This window comes from Dromaius novaehollandiae, chromosome 11 (assembly GCF_036370855.1).
Source record: "Dromaius novaehollandiae isolate bDroNov1 chromosome 11, bDroNov1.hap1, whole genome shotgun sequence".
Lineage (NCBI taxonomy): Eukaryota > Metazoa > Chordata > Aves > Casuariiformes > Dromaiidae > Dromaius > Dromaius novaehollandiae.
The window spans coordinates 11,891,199-11,916,272 of record NC_088108.1 but is presented as its reverse complement, the minus strand read 5'-3'; the positions used below and the strand labels follow the sequence as shown (position 1 = coordinate 11,916,272).

General features: G+C 40.2%; 1 protein-coding gene across 3 annotated transcripts in view; it reads left to right on the top strand.

The window, feature by feature from the left end:
• The window catches only part of AFF2 (ALF transcription elongation factor 2), a 341,402-nt gene that overhangs the window by 84,175 nt on the left and 232,153 nt on the right, over window positions 1-25,074 (top strand). For all 3 annotated transcript variants that reach the window (XM_064518262.1, XM_064518263.1, XM_064518261.1), the window contains exons 2-3: window positions 3,352-3,472; window positions 9,373-10,263. In XM_064518262.1, the coding sequence (XP_064374332.1) occupies window positions 3,352-3,472; window positions 9,373-10,263 (1,012 nt within the window). The remainder of the gene's footprint in view (window positions 1-3,351; window positions 3,473-9,372; window positions 10,264-25,074) is intronic.

Sequence of the window (25,074 nt, the reverse complement as noted above, 5' to 3'; positions counted from 1 at the left end):
CATTAATTTGTTTTGTTCCCACAAGAACAAAATGAGAGCGAGCTTGGGAACGGTGTGGAGGTAGCTATTCACGTAGGGCTTTGCTTGTGTTGTAAAATGGACGCTCAGTTTGATAGTCTGTAAACATCACTGGGGTCCAGGGCATGAGGTGCACGTCTGTGCTTGTCTCTTGGGTGTATGGAGCATATATCTTTCATAAAGATGCCCACTAAAAGAGAAATACTTCAGTACATTGTGTTGAAAAATACTGGGTTTTTAACCTTTGCAGTTAACATTGTAAATACTGTCTTGGTTAAAGTTAATGTCTTTTAAAGTGATTATGCCATTGTGAATTACTGTTGTTTTCATTGATTTTGAATTTGTAGTTTTGTAATGTGTCATAAAACATATCTAAAGAGTCTTGGAGCCTTTGCCACTTTTTCTCAGATAGGATGCGGCATAGTATCTCCACTTCAAAGTAGTTAGGGAACCAGCCCTAAATACTTTGCATACTTAAGACCAGAGCCAGCTTTTAGGTAACAAAGTATTGGAATCTCACGTTGCAGGTGAAATCCATTCCATGCTGAATTCGGACGCCAGATTCAGTTTGATTTGAATGGGCCCAGGATTTCACCCTGATCCTCTGGGCCAGGGTTACTGTTGTAAGGCTGTGAAACGCAGCTCTTATCTCCAGGAAAAATTCTTTCTGAAGTAAGTGCTGGCAGTGCATGAGATGGGACTGCTCCCATAAGAAAAGATTACTTGTGCATGATATAAAATCCTGCTTACAGTAGATGTGTTAACTTGAGTGACCCTGCTGGAGTCAAGACTGAGCTCATAACTTCGTAGTGATCAGATCTTGAAGCAAGAATTGCAGTCTGTAGGTCAAGGTGCCTAAGGAGCCGCTGGAAAGCTCTCCCATGAGAAGGCTGAACGCAGCATGTTCCCGCGGCTCCTGGGCTGGATTGTGCCCCTGGCACAGTCCTGAGCAAAGTGAGTGAAAAATACACGAAAGACAGCATTTTGCTTCAGGAGAGATTTTCCTAAGGCAGTTTCCCTTATTCAGTGGGAGGCTGCTGAAATAATGTGTTACAGTCCCTTACCGGTGGTAGTGTGTGATGTTCCTGGGCTCAGCCAGCCCCTTCTCCTAAATGCTTCTGGGGAGAGATGGAGTCAACCTTGTTCTCATCTACGCATACCAACTTGGGAAACAGTTGGTACTCACTTAGTCCCACATCCGTGAATTTTAATCTTGATGTAGAGACATGGAAGGAAGGGGGGCTTATGTTCCCCCTTTTACCTTTCAGTGGGTAGCTTGTAGTCTGCAGTACTGTAGTAGCGGCATGTGATTGCATATAGTGTGGTGAAGTGGCCTTGGCTTACAGCAACAGTTTCTCTTCCCTCTCCCTCAGGAAACCAGTAAATACTACTATTGCTTCTGCAAAAATACCAAGGATTATTATAGTAATGTTCTGGAGCTCAATGCTGCTGAATGAATGTGAGCCAGTGATGTCACTACATCAAGAAGTGCTATAAATAAAAAATATTTCAGCCTTCCAACCTGTAAAAGGGAAATGTGGATGGAAATCATTTAGCTCAGCCTATGTAGGTGGCTTTACATTCTGTTTATGAGCCGTACTCAAGCCTTGTTCAATTCAAGCATGAATGATCTTGAATTGCTTAAACGAATTATTAATTCATATTTTTGATTTAGGGATTTCACTGTGGCATTAGTCTTTCTTTTTTTCTTTTCCTCCCTGTATGAAAACAAGTATGTGAGTCTAAGGATACATGGAATCATCAGGAAGCAGACATATGCTTCCCTGTGGTCTCTGCAGGGCTTGCAGGTTCAAACACAACCTGCCTCAATCATAAGAACTTTAATTGAGTAGATAAAGAGGTCCTCATAATTATAAACTGCAGTAGGTATAACAAGAGGCTAAATACATAGCTGTGGTTTTAATTAGCTGGTGCTTCAAATTAGTAATTGTGGTTTCACTCAGAAATCAGTGACTTTATACACTGTTAAAGCCTCATCACTGTGCAGTTCATTCCTCATTATATCTCTCCGTGTGAAGCTTTCAATACAACATCATGCTGAGCTAAAAAGGCAAAAGTTGTAGATATTTGGTTATCTTCCAAGTGCAGTGAAGCTCTGTGGAGATTTAATTCATTCTCACCAGAGAGATGAGAATTAACTGCTCTTTGTTACATATGTATGCCTGTATATATGTATGTATACATATAGGGTGTGCATGGATGTGTGTGTTTATGTCTAGAATCTATCAGGGAGATGCTGTTTGCAACAGATAACATCAGTGCGTATACTAAATCTGCTCTTCAAGTTGTCGTCTGGAATTTGGTAGCTAATTAACTGACACAAAGTAGAGCCAAAAGCCTCATAACAAATCAAATATGGGTTGAAAGCACAGAAGTGTCCCTTAATGCCTGTCACATGAGGGGTTGTCAGTGCAAGTTGAAGCATGTATCTTTCGCTTTCCTCTTTCCTTTTTTTTACTCCTTCAGGGTTTTAATTATGTCTTTTCCCTCAGAGGAGCAGGAGGTAGTTTGCAAAGCCAAGAGACCAAAGTACTTCAGTGCTGCTCAGGAGAGAAGTGAATGTGATCTCTCAGCTTGTCATCTCGGTCTGGCAGGTGCACAAAGCAAACTGACACAGGGATACCTGACATCTTGCCATCGCGGCTCTGAGGCGATAGATCCGCTGCTGTTTGTTTGTGTGTAGAATTACCTGCCACCAGAGTCAACTAACTGAAAGTCCCTTCTGGGAGACTGCTACAAAAACACTTCTTAAAACACCCCTGACACCCACGATGAAACCTTACATAGATTTTTAACAAGTGTGCGGGGCAGCATTAGGCGATGGAAGTCACGCTAGGCTGACGTGCGGCGTTGGCATGGAGGTAGACAAGTGTTATGCAGTTAAACGGGTTTGGAGATGGTGCTGTGCTCCCCTGGCTCCAGCTTGGCTTTCTCTGTGCAGAGACGTTCCTTGCAGGTGCCTGTGCACGGTGTGCACGTGTTCGTGTATTATGCCCACAGATACGCGTCTTATGTTCACACAAATGCATCAAAATCTGTTTTATTCTTCTGCATAATGCTCTGTTAATTTGAAAAGAACATTCTTGTCTGTTTTCATTTTAAAGTGTACTGACATTACCCACTTTCGTACAGTATTATGATTCCAAATTTACGTTTGGGAAAATTACCCAGTGTTTTTTTCTTTCTTGCAGAATTGCACTCAAGAGTTGCATAGTTTCTGATATCTTTCTTCTGTTATTGATAGTAATGAATATGCAACTAAATTATGGGAAAAATAATGTATTATCTTTTTTGTCCGTTTCTCTTCTTCAGTCACTATGAGCAAGACCGGAGTGCGCTTAAACGGAAAGAATGGGAGAGAAGAAATCAAGAAGTCCAGCAAGATGACGATCTCTTTGCTTCAGGTTTTAACCTGTTTGGGGAACCCTACAAGGTAAATTGCAGTGAGATGCTTTACATTTTCAGAATGTCTTTTATCTGAATGCGTTTTACAAATATAAATTAAGGTTCACGTCACCTCTGAGAAATGAAAGCATCGCCTCTGCCTTGGTACTCGCACTCTTGGATCCACCAATCTTCCAAATCAGCCTATTGCAGCAGAGGCAAGTTGAATACTCTGCTCAGTGTTGCATGCTGGCATTGGCAGAATCAGGAATTTTCCTTAAAGTCCAATTTGAGATTTCTTCCTCTAAACATGCAGCAAAGTGTCTCAATAGAAGTATGTGCAGCTGATATCTCTACAAGTGGGGTCGTACCTACAAAACTAGCACTTAGTCCTTCTATTTTTAAGCAAAAAATATACCTGAGTCGTTAAAACCAAACTCTCCTCTATAAATAATGAGTCCATAAGCTTTCTTTTGCAATCATAACCATCCAAAGAAGTCTTTGGGGAAAGTGTCTGAATCTTTGGGGAGCATAACAAGGCTATGAAAGGGACATATGACAAGCCTTATTCTCTCTAAGGAGCTTTACTGCCTGAGATTTTCATCACCAAGGGATGTCCCCCTTTATGATTTCTGCTGCTTTGATTTTCAGTAAGACATTCCCTGAAGAATTCATCAGAATGTAAATTTCCATATCTCTTTCTCCTCCCAATCAGTGACACCCATTGAAAGGCCACCACTTCATCTTTCCATTTTACATTGTTAGCAGCTGGAGGGAGGATGAGGGCTCTTTGAAAATCACCAGAACAGGAGGAGGAAAGACTGGCATCATTATCAAATGGTTGCTAATAATTATATACTGGGAGACTTATTCAGTCAAATAAGGACTGTGCAGTGGGAGAGTTGGTGGTTTTTTGTTTTGTTTTTACAAAATGTAATCAGTGCACTATTTTTGCATTGGTCCACGTTTTACCACCTTTATTCACGGTAAATAACTTACAATGAACTGATTTTATTGAGACTTCTTGCCGGTCATGTAAACATTCTAGTTTATGCAAGTGGTCATCAGCATTTCAGTGGGTAGACTAATAAGCAAATTCATGCAAAATTATGGGTCAGGAACTAGACCCCCCCCATCTACTCTACCATAAGAATGATAATTTCTAGTTTTGCATCTGTTAAGCATGTAGGTATTTGCATTAATAAATGGAGCACATATTACATGTGGTCAAAAACTGAATGGACAGCAATCAAAATATTATCTTGGTAGTTGTCCTGAGAGAATTAATTTTTTTGAAGAATATCGCATTACTGCTTTCCACCTGCTTGCCAGAGGAATTTGTGAAAACTGCATCTATGGTATTGAGCAAAACAACTATCCTAAAAAAACATTGTAATTATAAATTGTGAAATATATAAACTAAGAGGAAAATTGCATGCAAAAGTAAGTTACAACTATCTTAAATGTACAAAATGAAGAGAACCAAAGCTGAATATGAAAGGTAGGTTTTGCATCCATTTTACACTATTGAGCAAAAAAGGACAATGTGGTAGACTGATATTTCCTTTGTGAGTTCTGTATTGCTAGGAACATATAGGAGCTGAATCTGACTCTTGATACAAAATGATTTGTATTCTTAAGCAAGCGCAAAACTAAATTCAGGGTTTTACTCATGTTTATTCTAGAATAAAATAAAGAGGCTGTGAGGTGAGAATAAATGTTCTGCATGTTCAGTTTGAAACCCTTTTCTATTTTGAGCTGTTTCTGGGTGAGTGGGACTTGAGACCTGGTGCACACAACCAGTGACACCCATCTGGTTACTCTCGGTGGGAGCAGAATGACATAAACCGCTGCCCAGCAACGTCAAGTGACGTGGCCTGCGATGGGCGTGAGGTTCACTTCCTCGTCTGAGCTAGCTCGGTTAAGGGGCATCCACTAGAGAGATGGCCAGTATGTTTCTGAAAGACCTGGGGATGGGAGGCAAGACAGAGAACATGGAGCAGCACAAGGAAGGCTGGGAATGTGAGGTCTCAAGAATTAGAAAACATCTTTTTGTCTTTCTTTGATTGCCAGACTTAGTATTCTTATTTGCTTATCATGCCTTCCCCATTTGCTTCTACAGTACCCGGGAAAGGGACTGCTGGGACAGGGGGAGTGCTGCTTCTGCTGTTTTACAGTTTTGGAGACTCAACAACTTGCAGTTGCTTTAAGGCTGGTCTAAAACTGGGGACATTTAAGTTTGGTTTTAGAAAGGTTAGCTAGTAAGAGCAAGAGCCCACATAAATGAAATGGCTCTTTCCTTTCTCGCACAGATCTTACCACCATTTGTGTATGACAAGATGTGCGGTCTGACCATTTGCCCTTCTCGTGTACCACTTCCATCTATGATCTCTTTGTGAGGATTTTCCTGGGAGAGGCTGCAATTTTATTAATCAATTGTTGATATATTTTAACATTTTGACTTAGTAAAGAGTTTCAGAGATAGTGAGTTTCTTAGAGAAAACGGTAGGAGTAGTTCTGTTATTTTTTCAAAGATTTGCCTTAGAAGGATTCAGCTTGAGAAATACAGCCCAATAGGCAAAATTTCCAGTGTGGAATCTTTGGAGAATCTTATTATTTATTACTTTTTTTTCTTTTTTCTTTTTTCCAAGCTTAGCATTAAAAAAAAATAAAATAAAATAAAAAATAAAAAAAGAACCTCAGCTTCTCATCCAGGGAGGTTAGTTTAACTGCAAAGCATGAGAAAGTAAATGAATTATGAAACCTCAAGTTTCATACAAATTTTCACAAAACCCTTGTAAATTGGGCCTATAAGTTTGAGTGCATTAGTTCTTTTCTTTGTAAAACTATAATGCAATAGCTAGCTAGCAAATTAGCCTTCCAATAGGATTCCATTACAGATCTTTTTTGAAAGCAATAGAAGCAAATGTAGGAAGGTGTACATTTCCTAAATTAACAAGAGCCTAGAATGAGGGGGAAGGCTGCAAGCCATGAGTCACAAACCAGACATGTAATTTATGCCTTGAAATACTCAGAAAATGCATTTCCTTGATAGCAGCAAAATTGTGATTCAACATGCTGTTCAGAAAATAAGGTGTACAGAGGTTTCCTTTAAGAAATCAGCCAATTATCCAGAATATGAAGGTAGAAATTGTCCCCAATCTGGAAGTAACAAAGAACAACCAGAAATTATGACTAGATTGCATGTTTATCTTGCTGGCCAATACTCTGCTTCTCATGACAGCCCTGCATTTGCTGAGGAAAAAAAAGTTACACTTTATGCCTTAAACTCTGGGGTTTGCACTGCGCTACACCGCGTTGAGTCACTCAGGTTATATGATGTGCAAATCTGGTCTTAGTTGTAGGTGTTCTAGCTTTATTTCACTGTAAGGCAAATTATCCTTCATATTCACTATGTCTTTGGACTCAGGTCCAAAACCCACTGAAGACAGTAATAATCTTTCCATTGACTTCAGTAACCATTGGATCAGAGCTTTAGTGCACTTAAACTAGGCTAAGAATGTCCAAATTAATTATCTCCATGCTTTTTCAGGAAATAGGTTTTTATTAGTGCTCCCAGAAAATGAATACAAATAGTAATACATCGTATTTATATAGTGTCTTTTATCCCCAGGATGTGAAACTGTTGCATGAAACAGAGTTAATATTAAGCAAAACGATATTTATGACATGTAAAAGAAAATAAGTTGAGAGATTCAGATGCCTCCAACACAGAAATGATTGAAAAACTCTACATTCAAATTAAAATAGTGGTTCCTTCTATGAGGTGCTAGACAAGAGCCCTTTAAAGTGTTGCAGAGTGATAATATGTTTTCAGTACTTTTTTTTCTTTTCCTTTTTACTTTCTAGACGTTAAGCTAAATGTACACTGGAAGCGTAGCTAAACCAGAGGGGAAAGTTAGTGGCCAGGTGTTTCCAGATGCTTGGTTGCTTCCCCTGGGCCGTCCCATGAAGGGTTAAACTGTTTGGTGGGGAAGGAGGAAACAGAACAAGTATGTGAGTGTTTAGAGCTCGCATGGTAATTCCTGCTGGGCCCTTAAGCACAATGGAATCTCCTTGTTTTAAATTTGGGGGTTGAACAGAGAGCCTGGTTTTGGCTGCTGCCCAAATGGCTCATTGTGCAACTCAGTTGAAGGAGACTGCTCATATACAAAGAGCTTATTCTTGGCTTAGCTAGAATATAATTTTTGCCACTAAAATGACCAACCTAGGGACTTAGTCAGTGAATAAGTGATTCGTGGTCCTCCACAACTGGGACTATTAACTGTGTCAGTTAGGAGCACTGGCAAAATGTGTATAGAGGAGAACAACATTGAACAGTTAATTTTTAAATCACTGCCTTAGCACAGTGGTAATGTACATTACAATCCCTGAGAATGAGCAAAAGGAAATTTGCATTTATTATCTTCTTTTTCAACATTTTATACAGCATGAGAAGTGCTAAGAAAAAAGTCTTTGTGCAATATTCTTCTCATCTCTTGACTAGTTCAGCAGTGGGTAAAATAATCACATATTTCAGGAGGAATCCACACACACATTTTCTTTCATCACTCAGAGTTTCGCTTAACATTTGAGGAGAATGGGCTCGGTGGCATGGTAGGATCCCTGGTCAAGCAACGAGGTCCCAAGAGTGGGACTTTCTCTAACCAATCACTAGTTCATAGTGCTGCCTTTACCCATCTTCACGTCCTGGTGTTTAGGTCTCTTTGGCCTGTGGCACTGCTTGCTGTATTGAATGAGAAACCAAACATGAAATAAAGCGTACTTGCCTAAATCTGAAGTGTCACTGTGTACTCTGTTACGTATACGGCAATTACAGACTTTTAATTCCAGGCTGTAGAAATTAAACATCTGCTTGAACAGGAACTATATTTTTGTTTTGTTTTTATCCTTTCAGTCTTGTAAAGTAATAAGCCTGGGGAGTAGGATGCTTTAGTGCTGTGCTGGTCATTTCAATAGAATATAAAGGTCAGTAAGAAGACTGATACGTTGGTTCTCTGTGGGGTAACTTAGAACAAGAAGAGGGAGGAAATTAGCTGCATATTAATTATAGCTTCCAGCTTATTTGCCCAGCTTTTTACAAGTGAAAGGGAAAAGAAAAAAACACTTCATGATTCAGAAGGAAAATTATAATAGCAGTGAAATGCAGATGAGTCAGTATTTATTTAATAATTACTGGAATTCAAGGAAAAGCATGATTCACAAATACAGCAGTCCTTAGACAACGGAAGAATTCTGATACTTAAGAATGTGGCAGTCATCTCTATTTATATTCTTCTATAAGAAAATATTTTTGAATGATCTTTTTATTTGAAGCTACTATAACATCTCAGTGGTTAGAAGCATTTGCTTTTCTAGATTCAAATGGTAGATACCTTGGGTCAAACCGAACCCTCTACAGAAAACTAATCGAAGTTGCACCAGGAAAGAGTTTGGCCTCATATGTTTACTGCAGACTGCCCTGCTTTGATTTATGGTAGAACTATGGGTCAAGAGGGTGATAGAGCAATAACGTACTTAAAATGTGTGATTGCAATTCAAATGCTCAGTAACCGGTTACTGTACGTTCATGATTTGCAAGATACGAAATGTACAAGCTCAACTTATCTGACATAAAGCCAGACTGTTTTGCACATAACATCCATAACTGATGTAATTTAAACATTTCTCTGAGAGCATATTTAAGAAAATGGGAAGCAGTATGCAAGCGCTACTCATGCAAGCCTGTTTCAAGAGATTCTTTGAACACAGTTATTGATAGGTTTTTCTTACATAACATATGCAAGATGTAATTGAAATTAAATTAAATGTCAGCATGACACCATTAAACAGCTAACATTTGCCATCTTCTAAGACAACTATTCCAAGCAGTAACTTCTCAATCAAGAATTTACTCACTTCTTTTTTTTTTATTTTTGGATATTTTAGACAAATAAAGGTGATGCCCTTGCAAACCGTGTCCAGAACACACTGGGGAACTACGATGAGATGAAGGACTTGTTAACCAACCATTCCAACCAGAGCCATCTTGTAGGAATCCCAAAGAATTCTGTCCCACAGACTCCCATTGATAAAAATGAGCAGAACTTTTTCCCAGAACAAAGAAACAGGATGATCCCATCTCATCAGCTCAGTGGCCACTCGTCCACATCGATGCCTCCCCCCTCTTCATTGTCATCTAATTCTACTTTGCTACACAGTCACCAGAGCAGCAGGAAGTCCAGGACGGACTGGTCTCGTGGTGGTCACAACTCTAATGGGGCCCAGCCAAGCCAATCCAGCAGTCAACAGAATAGGACAAAGCATAGCTCTTCTCATGACCAGCCACAGGGCAGATATGAAGACCTCTACAGTTGTCAGAGTGAGCAGCATAAAAGTGGAGGAACTGAGGAAGCAAATTCTATGGCAGCATCTTCACATTCGAGGAGGCACACTCACTCAAAGTCAGCAACTGGAGAACATACTTACAAAGAAAACAGTCATTCGAAGTCACCAACAGAGCTTGAGTTTGTAGGTCATGGTCCTGGATCTCCACTTCCTTCCACATCTTTGTTATCTACAAACAATGGTCTTTCGACCCAGAATTTCCCACCAGGACTTCACTGTAAAACTAGCATGGTCCAGCAAAAGCCTACAGCTTATGTCAGGCCTATGGATGGTCAGGACCAGGTCCCCAATGACTCACCTGAGCTCAAGCCTCCAGTAGAAATTGAGAGTGGGTATGGAAATCAGTCCTTTGGAACACTGTTGGAAGGAAAAGTGAACACACCTAGTTCGAAGAATAAAGTACCAAAGCTTAACATTCCTCCCGTTAGTGAAGTAAGTAGTTTACAATATCTTCCTTCTCTTACCTCTTGAGCATTTCATGCATTGAGTATTTGTCTGTGCAAATATGCAGTTCCATTTCCTGGAATTATGGTCTAAAACATTCTTTTCTTTTTTTTCCCCTAGAATATGCACGATTAAATTTACTTTTGGCAAAGTTTTGCAATAGTCTCAGTAAGCAACATTAAATGAAGTTTTAAAATCACAGTTTGGAATAGTAACATTGCTTGTTTGCCATTAATATTAAAAGGTTAAATCTCTGTTGGATATAATACATTTGTGCTAGCTAGAATTCTGAATAGAGAACTCTAATATCTCAGTTCATCTGCAGTTTTCAGATTTTGCATATTCAGTTAGGAGCTAGTTTGATATAAAGCACACTGTTTTAAACTTTTTAAGGAAAAATGGAAGTGCCCAAATGTCAGTGGTATAAAACAGTTCTGCCAGTAACAGGTTTAATTGCAGAATTTGCTGAATTCCCATTGCTTTAATGGAATTAATGTGGCTTAAGTTCTGAGTAATGCTTATGAAAATGTGTCCCATTAAAGCTTTTATGCATTTTGAAGAGCTCTTAATGTTGGGATCCAGTCCCAATCTCTGCTACCAACAGTTTAAGCTGTTGAATTTTGTATTGCTGGTCAGTGCAGTAGTCCTGTGAGGAATATTTTATTTGTTTCATATTCTTGTCCACTCCAAGCACAGATGTATTATATGGGTACCAGTTGAACTATTTATACTCTGTATACTTTTTCTCCTATTCTGAGTTTCTCTGAAGCAGTAACCATTGCAAGGTAGGTTTACAGTGTACATATGAGCAGAATTGCAATATGCGTTTTTCATAGCTTTCTGTTTTCCCTAAAATATTTCCCTGCTTGGTAATATTTTTATACTAGGAATGAGGAGTGATGCATTCTTAAACCACTTTATTGCAAAAGGTCAGCTTTTTCTATTGGAATAATTGTTTCAAGCCAATAATTTGTTTGACTATTTAAAAACTTGATGTTATTTATTAACATTCCAGGCAGCAACAAAGACTGATGTGTTTTGCAGTAGAGCTTGGAATAATTTTCTGGGAACTGCATCTGAAAACAGTAAAAGGCCTATTTATATCAAGTGGAAGCTGAGGGTTGCTTGCAGATGGTGTTTTATTAGAAAATGTATTTGTTAATAAATGTAGCTTTGTACAAGATTACTTTACAGATGTTTCTGTTTATTTTTACCTTAGGTTAAAAATCTGCTGATGTAGATGGCTTCATAGTCTGTTGTGATTTGTCACTAGCATTGTTTGGCAAGTAAATAATTGCATGCAAAGGAAATAATGATGTTGCAAAAGCAAATACATTTATTCACTTTTGCCATCTATTAACACAATGAGTCAATAGACGCACTTTAAAGTGCAGCATTAATATGAAGCATTTTTTGTAACAGAATGTGGCTTTTACAACTTGCATCAACTATTAAAAGTGCTTTTTTCTTTTTCTTTCTTTCCCTTTCTCTCTTTCTTTCTTTCCCTTTCTCTCTTTCTTTCTTTCCCTTTCTCTCTTTCTTTCTTTCCCTTTCTCTCTTTCTTTCTTTCCCTTTCTCTCTTTCTCTCTTTCTTTCCCTTTCTCTCTTTCTCTCTTTCTTGGGTAAAATCCTGGTACTGTTGAAGTCAACAGAGCTCTTAGTACTGATTTTTGGGGGCAGGATTTCACCCACAAGTTTTTTGAAGAAAAAAACTAAGAACTTCTGATGTGATCTGTTGTTTTTGGAAAGTTTCCTAGGCAAACAGATGAAAAATTACATTGTGAATTTGTGACTATAGCTGCTTCAGCTTATATCCTGTATGATGAAAAGTATAGATGTATAATTAATTTCATTTATGATCAGATAAATGATAAACTTTAGCAATGACTGCAGGTAATAATCTTAAAATAGCATCTGTGCTACAGAAGTGAACAATGATTTGGAGAGGGAAAGAAAACCCAGAGTTGTGTTGAGGTGAAGAATAACTTTCCAGTGTGATGTAGAATGTGTGACAAGGGCCAGACTGATGGATTTTATACAGGCAAATCTCCTCCTGGTTTTGGAGGATTAAATTTTTTTTCTCCTGTGTCAGGACTGTGAACTTTGGCCCTCTGTATTTTTCCACAGATGTGTAGCCTGAATTTGATTTACCCTGCGTTCAGCAATAAAACTCCTTCCAATCCAACGTTATAGATAACTGGTTTAGTTTAAGCTTAATCAGAACTGACAGTGCACACCTGTGAAACCCATAACCTTTCCAGAATGACTGCAGTGAGTGGCTCTGTTGTAATCTTTACACAATTGATGTGGAGGCTTATGATCCTTCGGTGGTGCTTATCAATTTATGAACCTTCCCTAGCCACTCCAGCCGTCGTGATCTCCTTGAAACAGTTTTGCTCCTGCTCCATGGGTTTCCATCCTAACACCATTCCAGGTGGTGGTGGAGTGGTGGTGATCTTTGAATTAGCAGTAGGAAAGTTGCTTTTTGGGGCATTTCTCTGTCATTAGTTTGGTAGCTCCTGTGCATCTCTGAGTCAATTTTTCAAGCTAAGTGTACACATCAAGATTGCAAATCAATTTTTTTCAGTGAATTTTCTCTAAATTTTGCATGCTCTCAAGATGAGGAATTCCGTGGAGAAATAAAATTTGTAGGTGAAGTTCATGGCATAATGGCATCTATAAGATGTGCAAAGATGGGAAAGCCAAAGACAATTTTCAGTACCAAGGGGGGTGGCTGGATGGGGAAATAAGTGACCAAATATTTGAACAAGCAGGTTTAAAAGATGAGTTCAGGCTGATGTGGAAATATTGGCCCATTTATCATGGCTTAATGGAATAGGATGTTGAGTGCCCTGGAAGCATTCTGCCATGTGTGAGGAAGTGATCAATTTTATAACATAATTTGTGTCACTTGAGGTGTTGCTCTAAGAATCTTTGCTCGTTGGCGGGGCCCAATTCTGCCCTCGGAAATGCCCATCCATCTTCCAGCTTCTCTGCAATGGACAAGGTTGTTAATGCCTTGCTGCTGGCATGCCTCCACTCTGCAATGGATTGTGGTTTAGTGATTTCTGAGCTCGTAAAGATTCATGGTAAGTTCACGCAGACTTACCCAGCTGGGTTGAGGTACAGTGGTGGCAGCAGTTACGCACCCAAGTAATAATCCTTGGCACTCAGCAGATGCTGCTGTATGATGTCCGGGTCTTGCTCGACCTGTACAGAACTAATTCAGAGCTGTCTGCACCACGCACCCATGTTCCTGGCCCAGAAACAGCAATGGCAGAGCTATGTCCTTCAACAATTTCTCTGTGATTGTTTGATCCTTTAGATTTCTTTTTTCCTTCCTACTTCATTTTACTTATTAGTACTGTTTTCCAATTGTTAAGGTAAAAAAAATCTTGATGCATTGGCGCCTTGAGGTAAAACGCAATGTAACCGCTAGCACCCAGGCTTGCCAGCCTCTGAGATTCAGAAATTATGAAGCAGACCTTTCAAAACTGGGAGGCCAAAAGGCTATCATATGACTCTAGGGAGGCTTGTAGAAATGAACCAGATATCATGACACAGAGTTGATAACAGTGGCCCTGGAGCTGAAACATAAAATTGTCAGAAAACAGCAAGCCATAAACTTTATTTCCTTTTTCTTCCTTATTAACTGTTGTCTCTTTATTCTGTATTTAAATAAATATATATGTTTTTGAGCTTGCATTTAACATTTGGTAAATAGTGGCAAGCCTGGGACATCACAAAAGAGCTTTTGTGTTATATAGAATTCCACCTACTTAAATTATATGATGGCGTATGATTGTTACTTACCACTCAGAGAATTGCATTGTTAAATCCTGTGCATTTCTTTGAAAAAGTAGAGGTTAGAGACCACAATAACAGCTGATCCTCTCTCTGCTGTATTAAAATCCAGAGTCTTGATACACTTATGTATATTTAAACCTTTAGGAATCAGATGCTTACAAATTATTTAAAAATGACTAACTCAGCAGGAGATAGCTGAAAGAAAGCGTGTACATTTCAGATTGGACTTGAACACAAATTACTGCGTGTACAGAGTAAAGCAAGGGGTTTTAATGTCTGTGGGAACATCAGAAGATACGTTCCTGGAAAACCTTATAGAACAATGCATGGATTTCCAATACGTGTTTAGGGACAGGAAACGAAGGGCAATTGAGATAATGTTTGATTCTCAAGGCAGAGTTTTTAAATCCCACTGCACAATTGGCCTCACTTTCCTGCAAAGTAGCAAGTGATCATATACCAAATTTTCTCCAAAATACAAAGCTAGGAACCAGTCCAAAAGGCCTACAAAATCTATGTCACCACCCACTTAAATAATAAAAAATGGAGAACTTCTATTTTCACTTTACTTCTAGGAAAATATTTTGACGGGTTCAGTATACTGCAAAGTGATAAGCTTCTGTTATGTGTTTCAAATCATTCTGTTATCGCGGCATGTATTGATTAGCTTAGTACTTCTTGAGCTAGCTATAAAAAAGGCTGCTCTCTTTCTGCATTAAAGAGCAAGAAAAATTGACAGGTAGATAACCATATTGATTGAACCCAAATAGTAAATGCAAGAGGCTTATATATGACTTATAAAACGCTTTATAGGAACCAAAGTCAGTTTAATATCTTTTTTTTAATTAAATGGAAAGTAGATGTCTTTAATTAACCATCCCCACACCCTTTTGATATACATTCTACTCTAGTTGCCAACTATAGTGCATTACCGTGGTTGTGGGCAAATCACTTTTTCAAATGCAAGCTTTATCCCTCCCCTAGACTTTGAGCTCTCAAGAAGAATGGACTGAATCAAGCATTAAGCTGAAATCCCTTTGCTTGGTTCATATTTCAAAAGTCTGAGGCCAAAAACAAACCCAAAGAGCAGTATTTCTTGCAGTATTACAGGTTACAGCCATGTGTTTTTCATTTGTAAATACTGTGAGAAGTAATGTTCTTGTGATACTTCTAAATGAAGACCATATGACACCACTTGAGTGAAGACCTCTTATTGTGGCCTTTCTAAGGCTACTGTCCGAGTGCTTGGACAATTGCAAGCAAGGCTATTTTGCACGGGTAGCAAAAGGACAGCCTGCCTATTGCCAATGGAACGTGCTAAGAAAATTATGCATAATTAGGGCCTGATTTTGAACCACTGTGATGAATGGGAATTTTGCATTTGACTTCAGTGACTGCAGAATAGGGCCCATAAAATTAAAGTCGGTTGAATAGGTATGGCTAAAAGAACTGACCATGCATATTTGGTTCAGAGAAAGAAGGTTTAGTTAGCTTTTTTTCACATTGTGAATTCATAAGGGGGGGTGGTGTTTTTAAGCTAATCCTACTGTTTTCTTGCTAGGAGAAAGAAGAAATCTCAGTGAAATTAAAGAATACCTCTTTTTGTGAAATTTCGGTCTCATGATGGCTTGAAACGTGATTTTCTAACCTTTCTAAGTTTCCTAAATATCAAAGTAATGCTGCTTATAAGTGAATAGTTATTGATCCAACTTAAGTGTGAGAAATACTTTTATTCAGATGATCTTATATGAAATGTCACAAAATGAAATGACCTCAAAGACTTTGGTAGAGAAGTGTAGAATTTGTTTTGCTTGAACAAAGCTGGAGAAGCATCATCTGGTGGCTGCAGAGGAGCTATAGGGTGTTTTCATAGCTCTGCCATAGACTCAGTGCGTGTCCCAATCACTCTGTTGGTACTTCTGAAACTCCTTGGAGGGACAAAAGACAATTTAATTTGTTGAGGGTTTTCAATTGAATGGAAGGCAGAAATCTTTAATCAATCTTCTCCTTCCTTTTGATGCATGGTTCTCTGTGTTTCAGTGCTTCTGACTAGGAAAGAGGGATATAATATTTACTTTCCACTTTTAGAGGGTTTTTTCAGATTTCTGGTGGAAAAGCATGGCATAAGTATACATTACTATGGCTGCTTTTCCATAACTCAATCTATCTTTTCTACTTCCTCCCATTAATTTAAGGAAAACATAACAAGACATATAGAAAGAGAATTAAGTGTTGTGATAGCTTTCTTTGTGTTGACTAGTAATGTATTATTTGAATAATGACCAGAAGTTGGTAGAGCTGATTTTTCAGCATCTATTTCCATCCATCTGGCATGCAAATCCATAACGAGGTCTGCTGTTGGGTCTTGACACTCGACATAGTGGTCAGTGGTTCTTCTAGGACCAGCCCAGCATATTTAACCAGGTCAGAACCTTTATACGATCTGTTAATGCTTTTGTGGAACATGGGCAGCTTTAATAAATATATCATGTCTGTGAGCTTTAAAACAAAGGCATAAAGAATGCTCATGCAAGAAAAGATGAGATTGCATTTTCAGATATTTGAATTTTTTATGATGTATGTTTTCCCTCAGGGCTGTGATCAGTCCTCGGATGAACTCTTGTGCTTCTTGCTTAGGAAAACAGAATCGGCATATATTTGGGTATCAGTATTTGGCCTTCCGTGTGATAGAATGAATGGAAATTTGTAAAGTTTACCACGCGCTATGTTAAATATTATTTTATCTGACTCAAACCTTTAAGAGTGACACACAGCTAGTTTGAAAGAAGCTACTGTACATATCCGCTGCCCTTTCGAGTCATGGCTTTTGGGTGTTTTTTCCACATATTCTTATGTTCCTTTCTTTCTAAAGAGCAGAGGAATTAAGGTTTTAAATAGTCTGAGAACACAAAAGTTGCATGTTTTTTAAAGTTCAGATACACATTTTTGCATGGATAATGACAGCTGTCGGGAATCATTGCTGGGACTAAACACAGGAATTGTCAGGACAATTTCTGCTCCTCGAACAGAGGAGTGACTCTTGCTAGTAGCTAAAACAGGCTTTCTCCCAAGGTGAAGTGAACTTCTATTCACTAAGTGAATGCATATGAAAACAGTGAATGAATATGAAAACATATTCAATACACATCTGTTAAATGTATAAAAAGAAAAATAAAGAAAATACAAGAAAAGTTCTAAGCCCAACGAAAATGCTAGTTAAGTAGAAAATATGACTTTGCTTTATCTGATAAGTGTAGATGAGTAAGAAACAACTGGAGTGCTCCCTTACAAATGCCAGGAATCTGGGCAGCCACGTGGTGCAGACTGTGTGGTTAGATATTGTAGGGGAAAGAGGAAACCAAACAGAAACCACTGCTTCAGGTGCTGTGATAGCACTGGAGATGCAGATAGTGAAAGATCAAGGAGGAGGGATAGCACCATATATTGTCAAGATGAGTGAAGATTTACAAAGAAAATTGCAGCAACCAAATGTTATGAAAAAGGGAGGAGCAGGGAAAGAGAAAGGCTTCTATGCAACAGAGATGTAGCAGATGCAGAGGAGGTGTGAACATGGTCTGAACATACGGAGAACATTTTGCTTCGGTTTTCAGTAAGGGCATATTGACCATGAGGCAGGATGGACTATGGAAATGAGGGCATGGAAACTGGAGTTTCCCTCGGTGGGGGAGGAACTAGAGTGCTCTGGGTAGTGGGCTTTGCAGTGGGAGGAGCAAGAGCTGAAGTACTTAACTGCTCATAAGCTGATCAAACTCCATCTTGTGAAAAGGTCTGTGTGATATGCAAGCCATTACTCTAATGATCCGGAAGGTAGCTTCCTCCTCCTTTGTGTTTTTGTGTCTACATGCCCAAGATGCTTACTCACATGCGTACCTCAGGGTATTTTGCATGCTTAGTTCATTGACATGCAGAATTGTACTTAGCCTTTAAACCACCAGAGCAATACCATATGAACCATATTTATAACATACCTTCAAAGTGTGAAAATCAGAGGAGGGTCTTAGTTGAGTATTTCCAGCTTTATGGCCAGAGTCACCCCACTATAAGGTAGTTGTCTCTGATTCAAATATGGAAAAGTATTTAGGAGCTGCAGGTGAAAACATCATATGGGAATACTTTAATAATAAAAAAAAAAAAAAAAAACAGAGGGAAAGAAAGTTGAACATATAACTTGGCAACTCTCCATGAACTGCAGATATAGGTTAAAGTTATTTAGTTGGCAGGCGATTGCTAGTGTATTAGCAATGTTGGAAAAAAAATCTAATTTCTGTATTTTGGCTTGTGCAGTAAAGAAATTCCTCCCACATAAATATGTTCATTTCACCTTCTGGGAAGCAAAGAAAGGAAACTGTAGCTGCAGTCTGTTATTTAATCTTCCTGAAATTAGCATTTGGTGCTCAGGAAGATTGAAAGATTTAATGCCAATGCCTTCCTCAAAAGAAAGAAATGACACACCACATATGTTTTAGCGCTGGTTAGACTGTTAAATGGAATTAATCAAAATCCATGTTAAAATATTTCCATGTGTTAATTAGCAATGGTTTGGAACATTAAAATACATATTGGCTTGGGAATAAATTAGTGAAGAAATATCAGATTGAGTTTGCAGGCTTTTAATTGCAACATAATATATTGTGTGTTTTTAAAAGGTAGATGTAAATATGCTCCTACGAAATCCTATGGCAATGTGCATTTAAAAATTGTGTAATAAAACAATCTGAAACAGGCTTTGGTTATGGCAGAGAGCATGTTACCATTTCCCATTTTAAAAGAAACATTAAATCATTCCCTTATATAATAAAGCAAGAGCAAAATGGTTTAAAAATGCCAAGAGTTTCATGTCAGGCCAAAAGGAAGTTTTAAAATTTCTCCTTTGAAAATCATGATGATGTAGCAACTACCAACAACAGGTCTCCTGTTGTTGTAAGTAGGCCAAATGCACATTTGCCTCTCGGTTCCTTTCTGGTCAACACAAGTCTGGTTTTCCACTCCCTCACGTTGAGTCTTGAGAGCAGCATTAGTTAAATATATAAATGAGGCCAGACAAATGGATATGTTCATCCTCTTAAATTCATACACACATGAGAGGTATGGATACCTCTGGTAGCGTTATGGAGACCTAAATCCTAACTGGATGTGGAGGCCGTGGTTGGTCAACAGTGTAGGGAGGACAAATTTCTCTTCTTCTCCTCAAGTCATCCTGCATATAATGTATGCTTGTATGCTTCCTCAGAATAGTTTCACGTTGTTATATCCCCCAGATGTGTAGACTCGTTGGGTTATATTTCACTGAGCTGCAAGCTGTGACACTTAAATCCACAAGACAAGCTGGCAATTACTTTTGCTGTTTGTAAATATCCAGGTACCCACTTTGCCTGTATTTAAACAGAAATGTTGAGATAATTCTTTTCTTAAATATGTAAATCAATTTAAAAAACACAGACACATGCCCTTGGTAAACTTAGAAAACTGTGAAGGTCCTCACATCACTTGCAGGAGTCAGGATTCAGACTGGTATTAATTAGAGCTCTTCCTGAATGAAGGCTGTAAGACCTGGTCAACACCCCACACCTGTCTGTAGAGTTTAATCCTTTTTAATGCCAGGAAACCAAAATTCCTGTGTCATCAGGAACTAAGAACGCCTTGAAAAACACATCATTTCTACTAGCACTTGCTAGCGACACTTGAGTGTGGTTAATTTTGATCCTCTCTTCACAGCCAGGAGTAGCTTTCTTAAGCCGTTTCCCTGTGAAGTAGAACTTCATGGTGTGTTTTGCACTGGGAGGAAGGAGAGATTGTAACATGTTCCCTTCTCGCCAACACATGCAGTTACGCACTGACATGAAATACGGAACAAACTGAGCTAGGGAAATATTAAAAAGAGTAATTTTTTATTCAAAGCAATTATGCTAGCAGCCACACCATTTGCTGCGCAATACCGTGATCGCAAAGGTCACCATTTAACATGGTTTCATGGTGTGGACCACTCCCTGTGGTATCGTGGACCACTCCCTGTGGTATCATGGACCACAAATGGTTTGCAGATCCAAGTTTGGGAATCAGGGATTTAGGGCTTTGCTAATATTTCTGAAAATGAGACTTTACCATTAAAGTTCCCCAGGTCTGTGGAGTCACAAAAGGACAGTGAGGGGCTATGCACTATCTGTGCCAATGAATGACACTTCTTTAGTGACATAAATTATTTATTCTACCACCAGATAGAAAGTTAGTTACAGCGCAGAATGGAATGAAGTCAGGGCTGTATTCAAAAAGTTTCTGCCTATGAATACAAAGAAATATTTTTAAGTCCCATCAAATTTGTACTTATAATTGCTATTGCATTTTCCTCTCAGTGCAGTGATAAATTAGTTTTTGTGATAAATTAGTGCATCCTTAAAACACAAATGATACCCGATTTCCTGTACTCCAGATACTGTATACAATATACAGATACTGTGTATTTTTACAAAATAAAACAGGCTGGGGGAGAACATCCTTCTCTGTAATGTGTGAGGAGGTGATCTGTAAAATACAGCGAGGTTAGAAGCATCTGACCCTTTAATGGGGGCATTGCTCTGCAAGTGGTCCCACTGATTTCAAAAGCTTTCTTTCTAAGACTTTCTGACCATGAATAGAAGCACCAAAATTGGACCATAAATGATCAGACTGAATAAGACTTATTTAGGACTAGAAGAAGGAGTAAGATCTCGCAGGAATATAGAGAATTACTGCTTTTCAGAGAAGGAAAAATTAGAATTTGCAAATGCTGTTTTTGTAAACACATTTTATTAAGATGTAACTGCACCTGCATTTCATCAAGAAAATTGTTTGCTACAGTTTTTAATATACTTTGATATATTGAATGTATTTGATTTATTTTGATAATAATGTGAGGGGATTGCTTTTATTAGTGTTCTGCGTACTTTAGGTCCCTCGGCCCAAGCACCAGCACTCCTGAGAAATGGCCTGTTTACATGTAGTATCCATGCGTGCATTTGTGTAAGTGCTTTAGGTGAGCTCAGGAGCGCACTTGGCGTGGGCCAGGTGCCCTTCTCGCCCTGCGCCGCCGCTGCCTGCAGCGGGCAGCCTGCTCGCGGGCGCCCGGGCACCGACGCGCTCTCCCCGCAGAGCCGCTCCTGGGCCGGGCTTTGCACCAGCGCAGCCGCAGTTTAACTCTCAGGCGCTGGGACTGGTCCTGACCCAGGATGAAATTCGATCTAAGGGTCCTTGGCAGGGCTGCACAGGCTTTGCTGCGCGGTGGTGGGTGGGTGGAGAAGGGCGGTGGGAGGGATGGCATTAATGACCTCTGCCCCAGCCCGGGCCAGCTGCAGCGCCTGTGCGAGCAGGTGGGCAGGGAGGGAGGAGGACCCTGCCTTCCCCTGGGCGCCGGGCGCTCCTCTGCCGGACAGCCTGCGTCTGGCTCTTTGTGACGGGAATGCTGCCTTAAGCAACTCGGGTAACTTCTGTAAGCTAAGAACATTAAAAACGAACTGATTTTTGCAGCCCCACGTGGGAGATTTTCCATAACACTTTCTACATGCGGTTTCCGAACTGGGACCCCAGACTATTTCCCGTGTTTTGGCGGTTTCAGTCACTTCAATTTCTAGGGTGAGGCACGCTGCAGGTCACCGATGGGCAGAAGGGAGCAGGGCATGAACAGAGAGGGGTTTTGCCTTTCATTAGCCACAATAAATATGTTTGTTCAAGAACAAATAGCTGGAATAATAAGATGTGCAGCTCTGATGCCAAAGAAAAGCCTACTTGTGTCAAATACATAGGAAATATTGTTCAGACAGACCACTGTAAGAATTGTTCTTTAGCAGGGCAGAGCTTACACATGTGAAGGCCCTGTGTTTCATTCTTTTCCCGTTAGCTAACGTGGGGCACTGGATGGTGACTAGAGATGCAGTTGCAGTGAGTTGTGCTTTTAACTACTGAAATGGAGTAGAGCACCTTTTTGCAAGCTGCCCTTGGATTTTGGTGCTGTCAGAAATCCCTATCGAGTGGGATTTCCATGTTTAAGGTCAAAAGCCAGAGGCAGAAAGAAGAGAGGCTATCTCAATGGTATGCCATTAATAAAAAGTTTACTTGAACCCAACTCCCTTATGATAACTAAGCCTGTGTATAACGGAGGGAGTATTTCCACGGTGCTCTCCAGTGTTACCTCCAGCATTTTGCTGTGATGGAGCAGAGAGAGACAGAGAAGAGACCAGGTCCAGAGAAGAGACCAAGGCTGCGGCAGTGGAGCGTGGCCCGGACACTTCCATGGATGTCCCTAGCAGAGCGTTTGCACAGGGTAGTTGCACAGGGTATAGCAAGTGGTTTGCTTTTACCAGTGGGCTTCAAGTCCGGTCTGAAGGCAACCCTGCAAGTAAAAATGTGGCAGTTTCGGTGCTGGCAAAGCAGGAGACCTGACGAAGAGCCGGCAGAACGGGAGGCACGAGCTGCAGTGCAAGGCCGCGCAAGGCTGCGGCGCAGGCAGTTGCTGCAGCCGGCGGGCAGGTGCAGGAGATGCCCGACGCACTGAGCATGGGTCACCCAGCCCTCCGCAGTGCTCCAGCCCCTGCTCGGGCCTCTCTAGAGAGGCAGTTGCTTCTCTGGAATGGAGTTCTTGCAAATTTGTTCTTGCTGCACTTTCTGTGGGTACCTGCTTCTTCAAAGTACTGGGCGTAAAGCTGACTACTGCACTGCGTTTGGAGCTTCAGCTTTTGTGGGCTTCATAGATGATGATTTTTCTGGCAGTGGTATCATAGGTTTGTTTTCTCTGTGTGCATGTGTACAAATATGGATGTAAAATCATATATAGAAACACAGCTACTCACATCTACACCCACACGTGCAATACGGAGGCTAAAGAGCCTTTCCCTGGCACAGCGCTATAGTTTCACGATAGATCAAATGAGTGACGAAAGTGGAAAGGAATTGCATATTTACTGCCTCCTCTCCTGTGACATAAAACCACTGCATCTGGTTTCTGATTTTGGCCCCTAATACAGGCAAATATCACAAGCCCTAACCACTGCCATTTCTAGTCCTCCCTTCAAAAGCGAGACCCTAGGGAATTATTTTTCAGCTGAATGCTCCCTGTTCAGTTAAGTGCTTAAAATTTACTGGCATTGCTTGCTTGTCTCTTGCTGAATGGGATTATACAATTACTTTTTAAATTTCCCTTTGTTCCCACAGCTTCTTGCACACTTAGTTCCTCTTAAGAAGAGGCAAAATCCGCCGGGTCCCCTGTGCTTGTGTCAGGCAACCCCCGGCATGCCCGGCCGGCGGCGGCGAGGCTGCGCTCCGGGCAGCGGCCGAGCCGGGGGTCCTGCTGTGCCAGGGCTGGGCAGGCTGCACCTGGCAGCTCCTTCCGTCCCAAAGAACGGGACACTGTTCGCGGGGAGCAGCGTCAACAGCAATAACATATTTTTAAATCATATCACTAGCCTGCTGTGCATGAGACTTCTGCCCAGCTCTGCCTGCTGGGGCAGGCCGTCGGCGCGCTGCAGACAGCTGGGGCTGCGGGAGGTGCGCGGCCTCTGCTCCCTCCCCAGGCAAGTCCTGAGTGCTTTAAGCAAGCGCTTGGCTCCTGACAAGCCATCCAGCATTTCCTGTTAGGAAGCTCTGAGTTAGCAATTTGGTTTTTCACCTTAAGGTGATTGTGGTACAAGTGTACAAAATGTAGTACCCAAGTTTATGTATTTGTATATGTACACAAGGGAAGGTATTCAGATGCGTTCTCCCACCGCTTTTCATAATTTCTGTGGTGGCGATGGCTGGATTTTGCATATGGATTATTATAATCCTATATCCTTGTAGCAAAGCCTCACCTTGGATGGAGTGTCAGTGTGCAGAAGCACTGGGCACAGAGCACAGCAGATATTTTGGAGCAGAGTTTCCCTCAGTGAGTGATTGCTTTCTGTCTGCTCTGAGGAAAAACAAAAAAAAAAAAGCCACAGGACTGCATTTGCACAGCTCTGTGCCTGAGCTAATAAACTCTGCTGAGAGCTTCAGCTCAGGCTTACACATTTTTTTTTCAGCCTGAAACACAAGCTGAGATAACTCTGGTCTGCCCACGACAGACAGCACAAGTCTTCCCTGAAAGGCTTCCAAGCGTTCTGGGGCCTGGATGACTACGGCAGGGGTCTGTACGTGTGCATAAAAATACACACCACGTAAGATGCGTGCAAAGTCATCTGAAAAGCAAGCAGCATACGCACACAGCTCTATCAGGATTGCCTTTGGAAAAAATATATTTGGAAAATAACAGAGTTCCATTTTCTTTTCTTTTCTTTTTTTTTTTTTGGTTTAACTGGCATTTTTAAATGTGGCTGTTATGCAAGTCTCCTTAGGGATTACCTTTGACACTGGGCTCTTAAAGTTGCAGCATGCTTGCATAACGCGCTTGCACAACAAGTACTGCTCTTCATAAATAACAGATTTTGACCCGAGACAGCGAGCAGCAATCTTTACAAACGGCATTGTCCACAGCATTTTGTGAGGATGTTCTCAACTAGTCCAAAAATGAGGGATAGAAAATGGAGTAAAGGACACTGCTGTGAAAAAGAAAAAATCATCACATATTCTTGTATATTTGACTTTAAGTAAAAGAGATATAACTAATTATTTCAAAATGTGGTATCTTAGCCTTTGAGTTTATTTACTAAAAAGTAAAAATCAATGCATTTTGTCCAGGAGGATCAATTTGTGCTCCTGCCAAACTCAGTGTAATTTTTATTTTCAGCTTCAATGGAAACAGGTTTGGACCCTTTATAATTAAGGTTAATAGATGAAAAGTGTTTTCCAGTTTCACTTTTCCCTCTCATACATCTATACTTCCTCCATAATATGCCAAACGAGGAGACCCAAGTATAAACCTACTCTTCTGCAGAGATTTTATTTTTAAGGACCTAATTCCAAACCCACTGTTGCTTACAGAGATCTAGTCATTGACTTCAGTGGTGTTTGTATTGAGACCTATAAAAA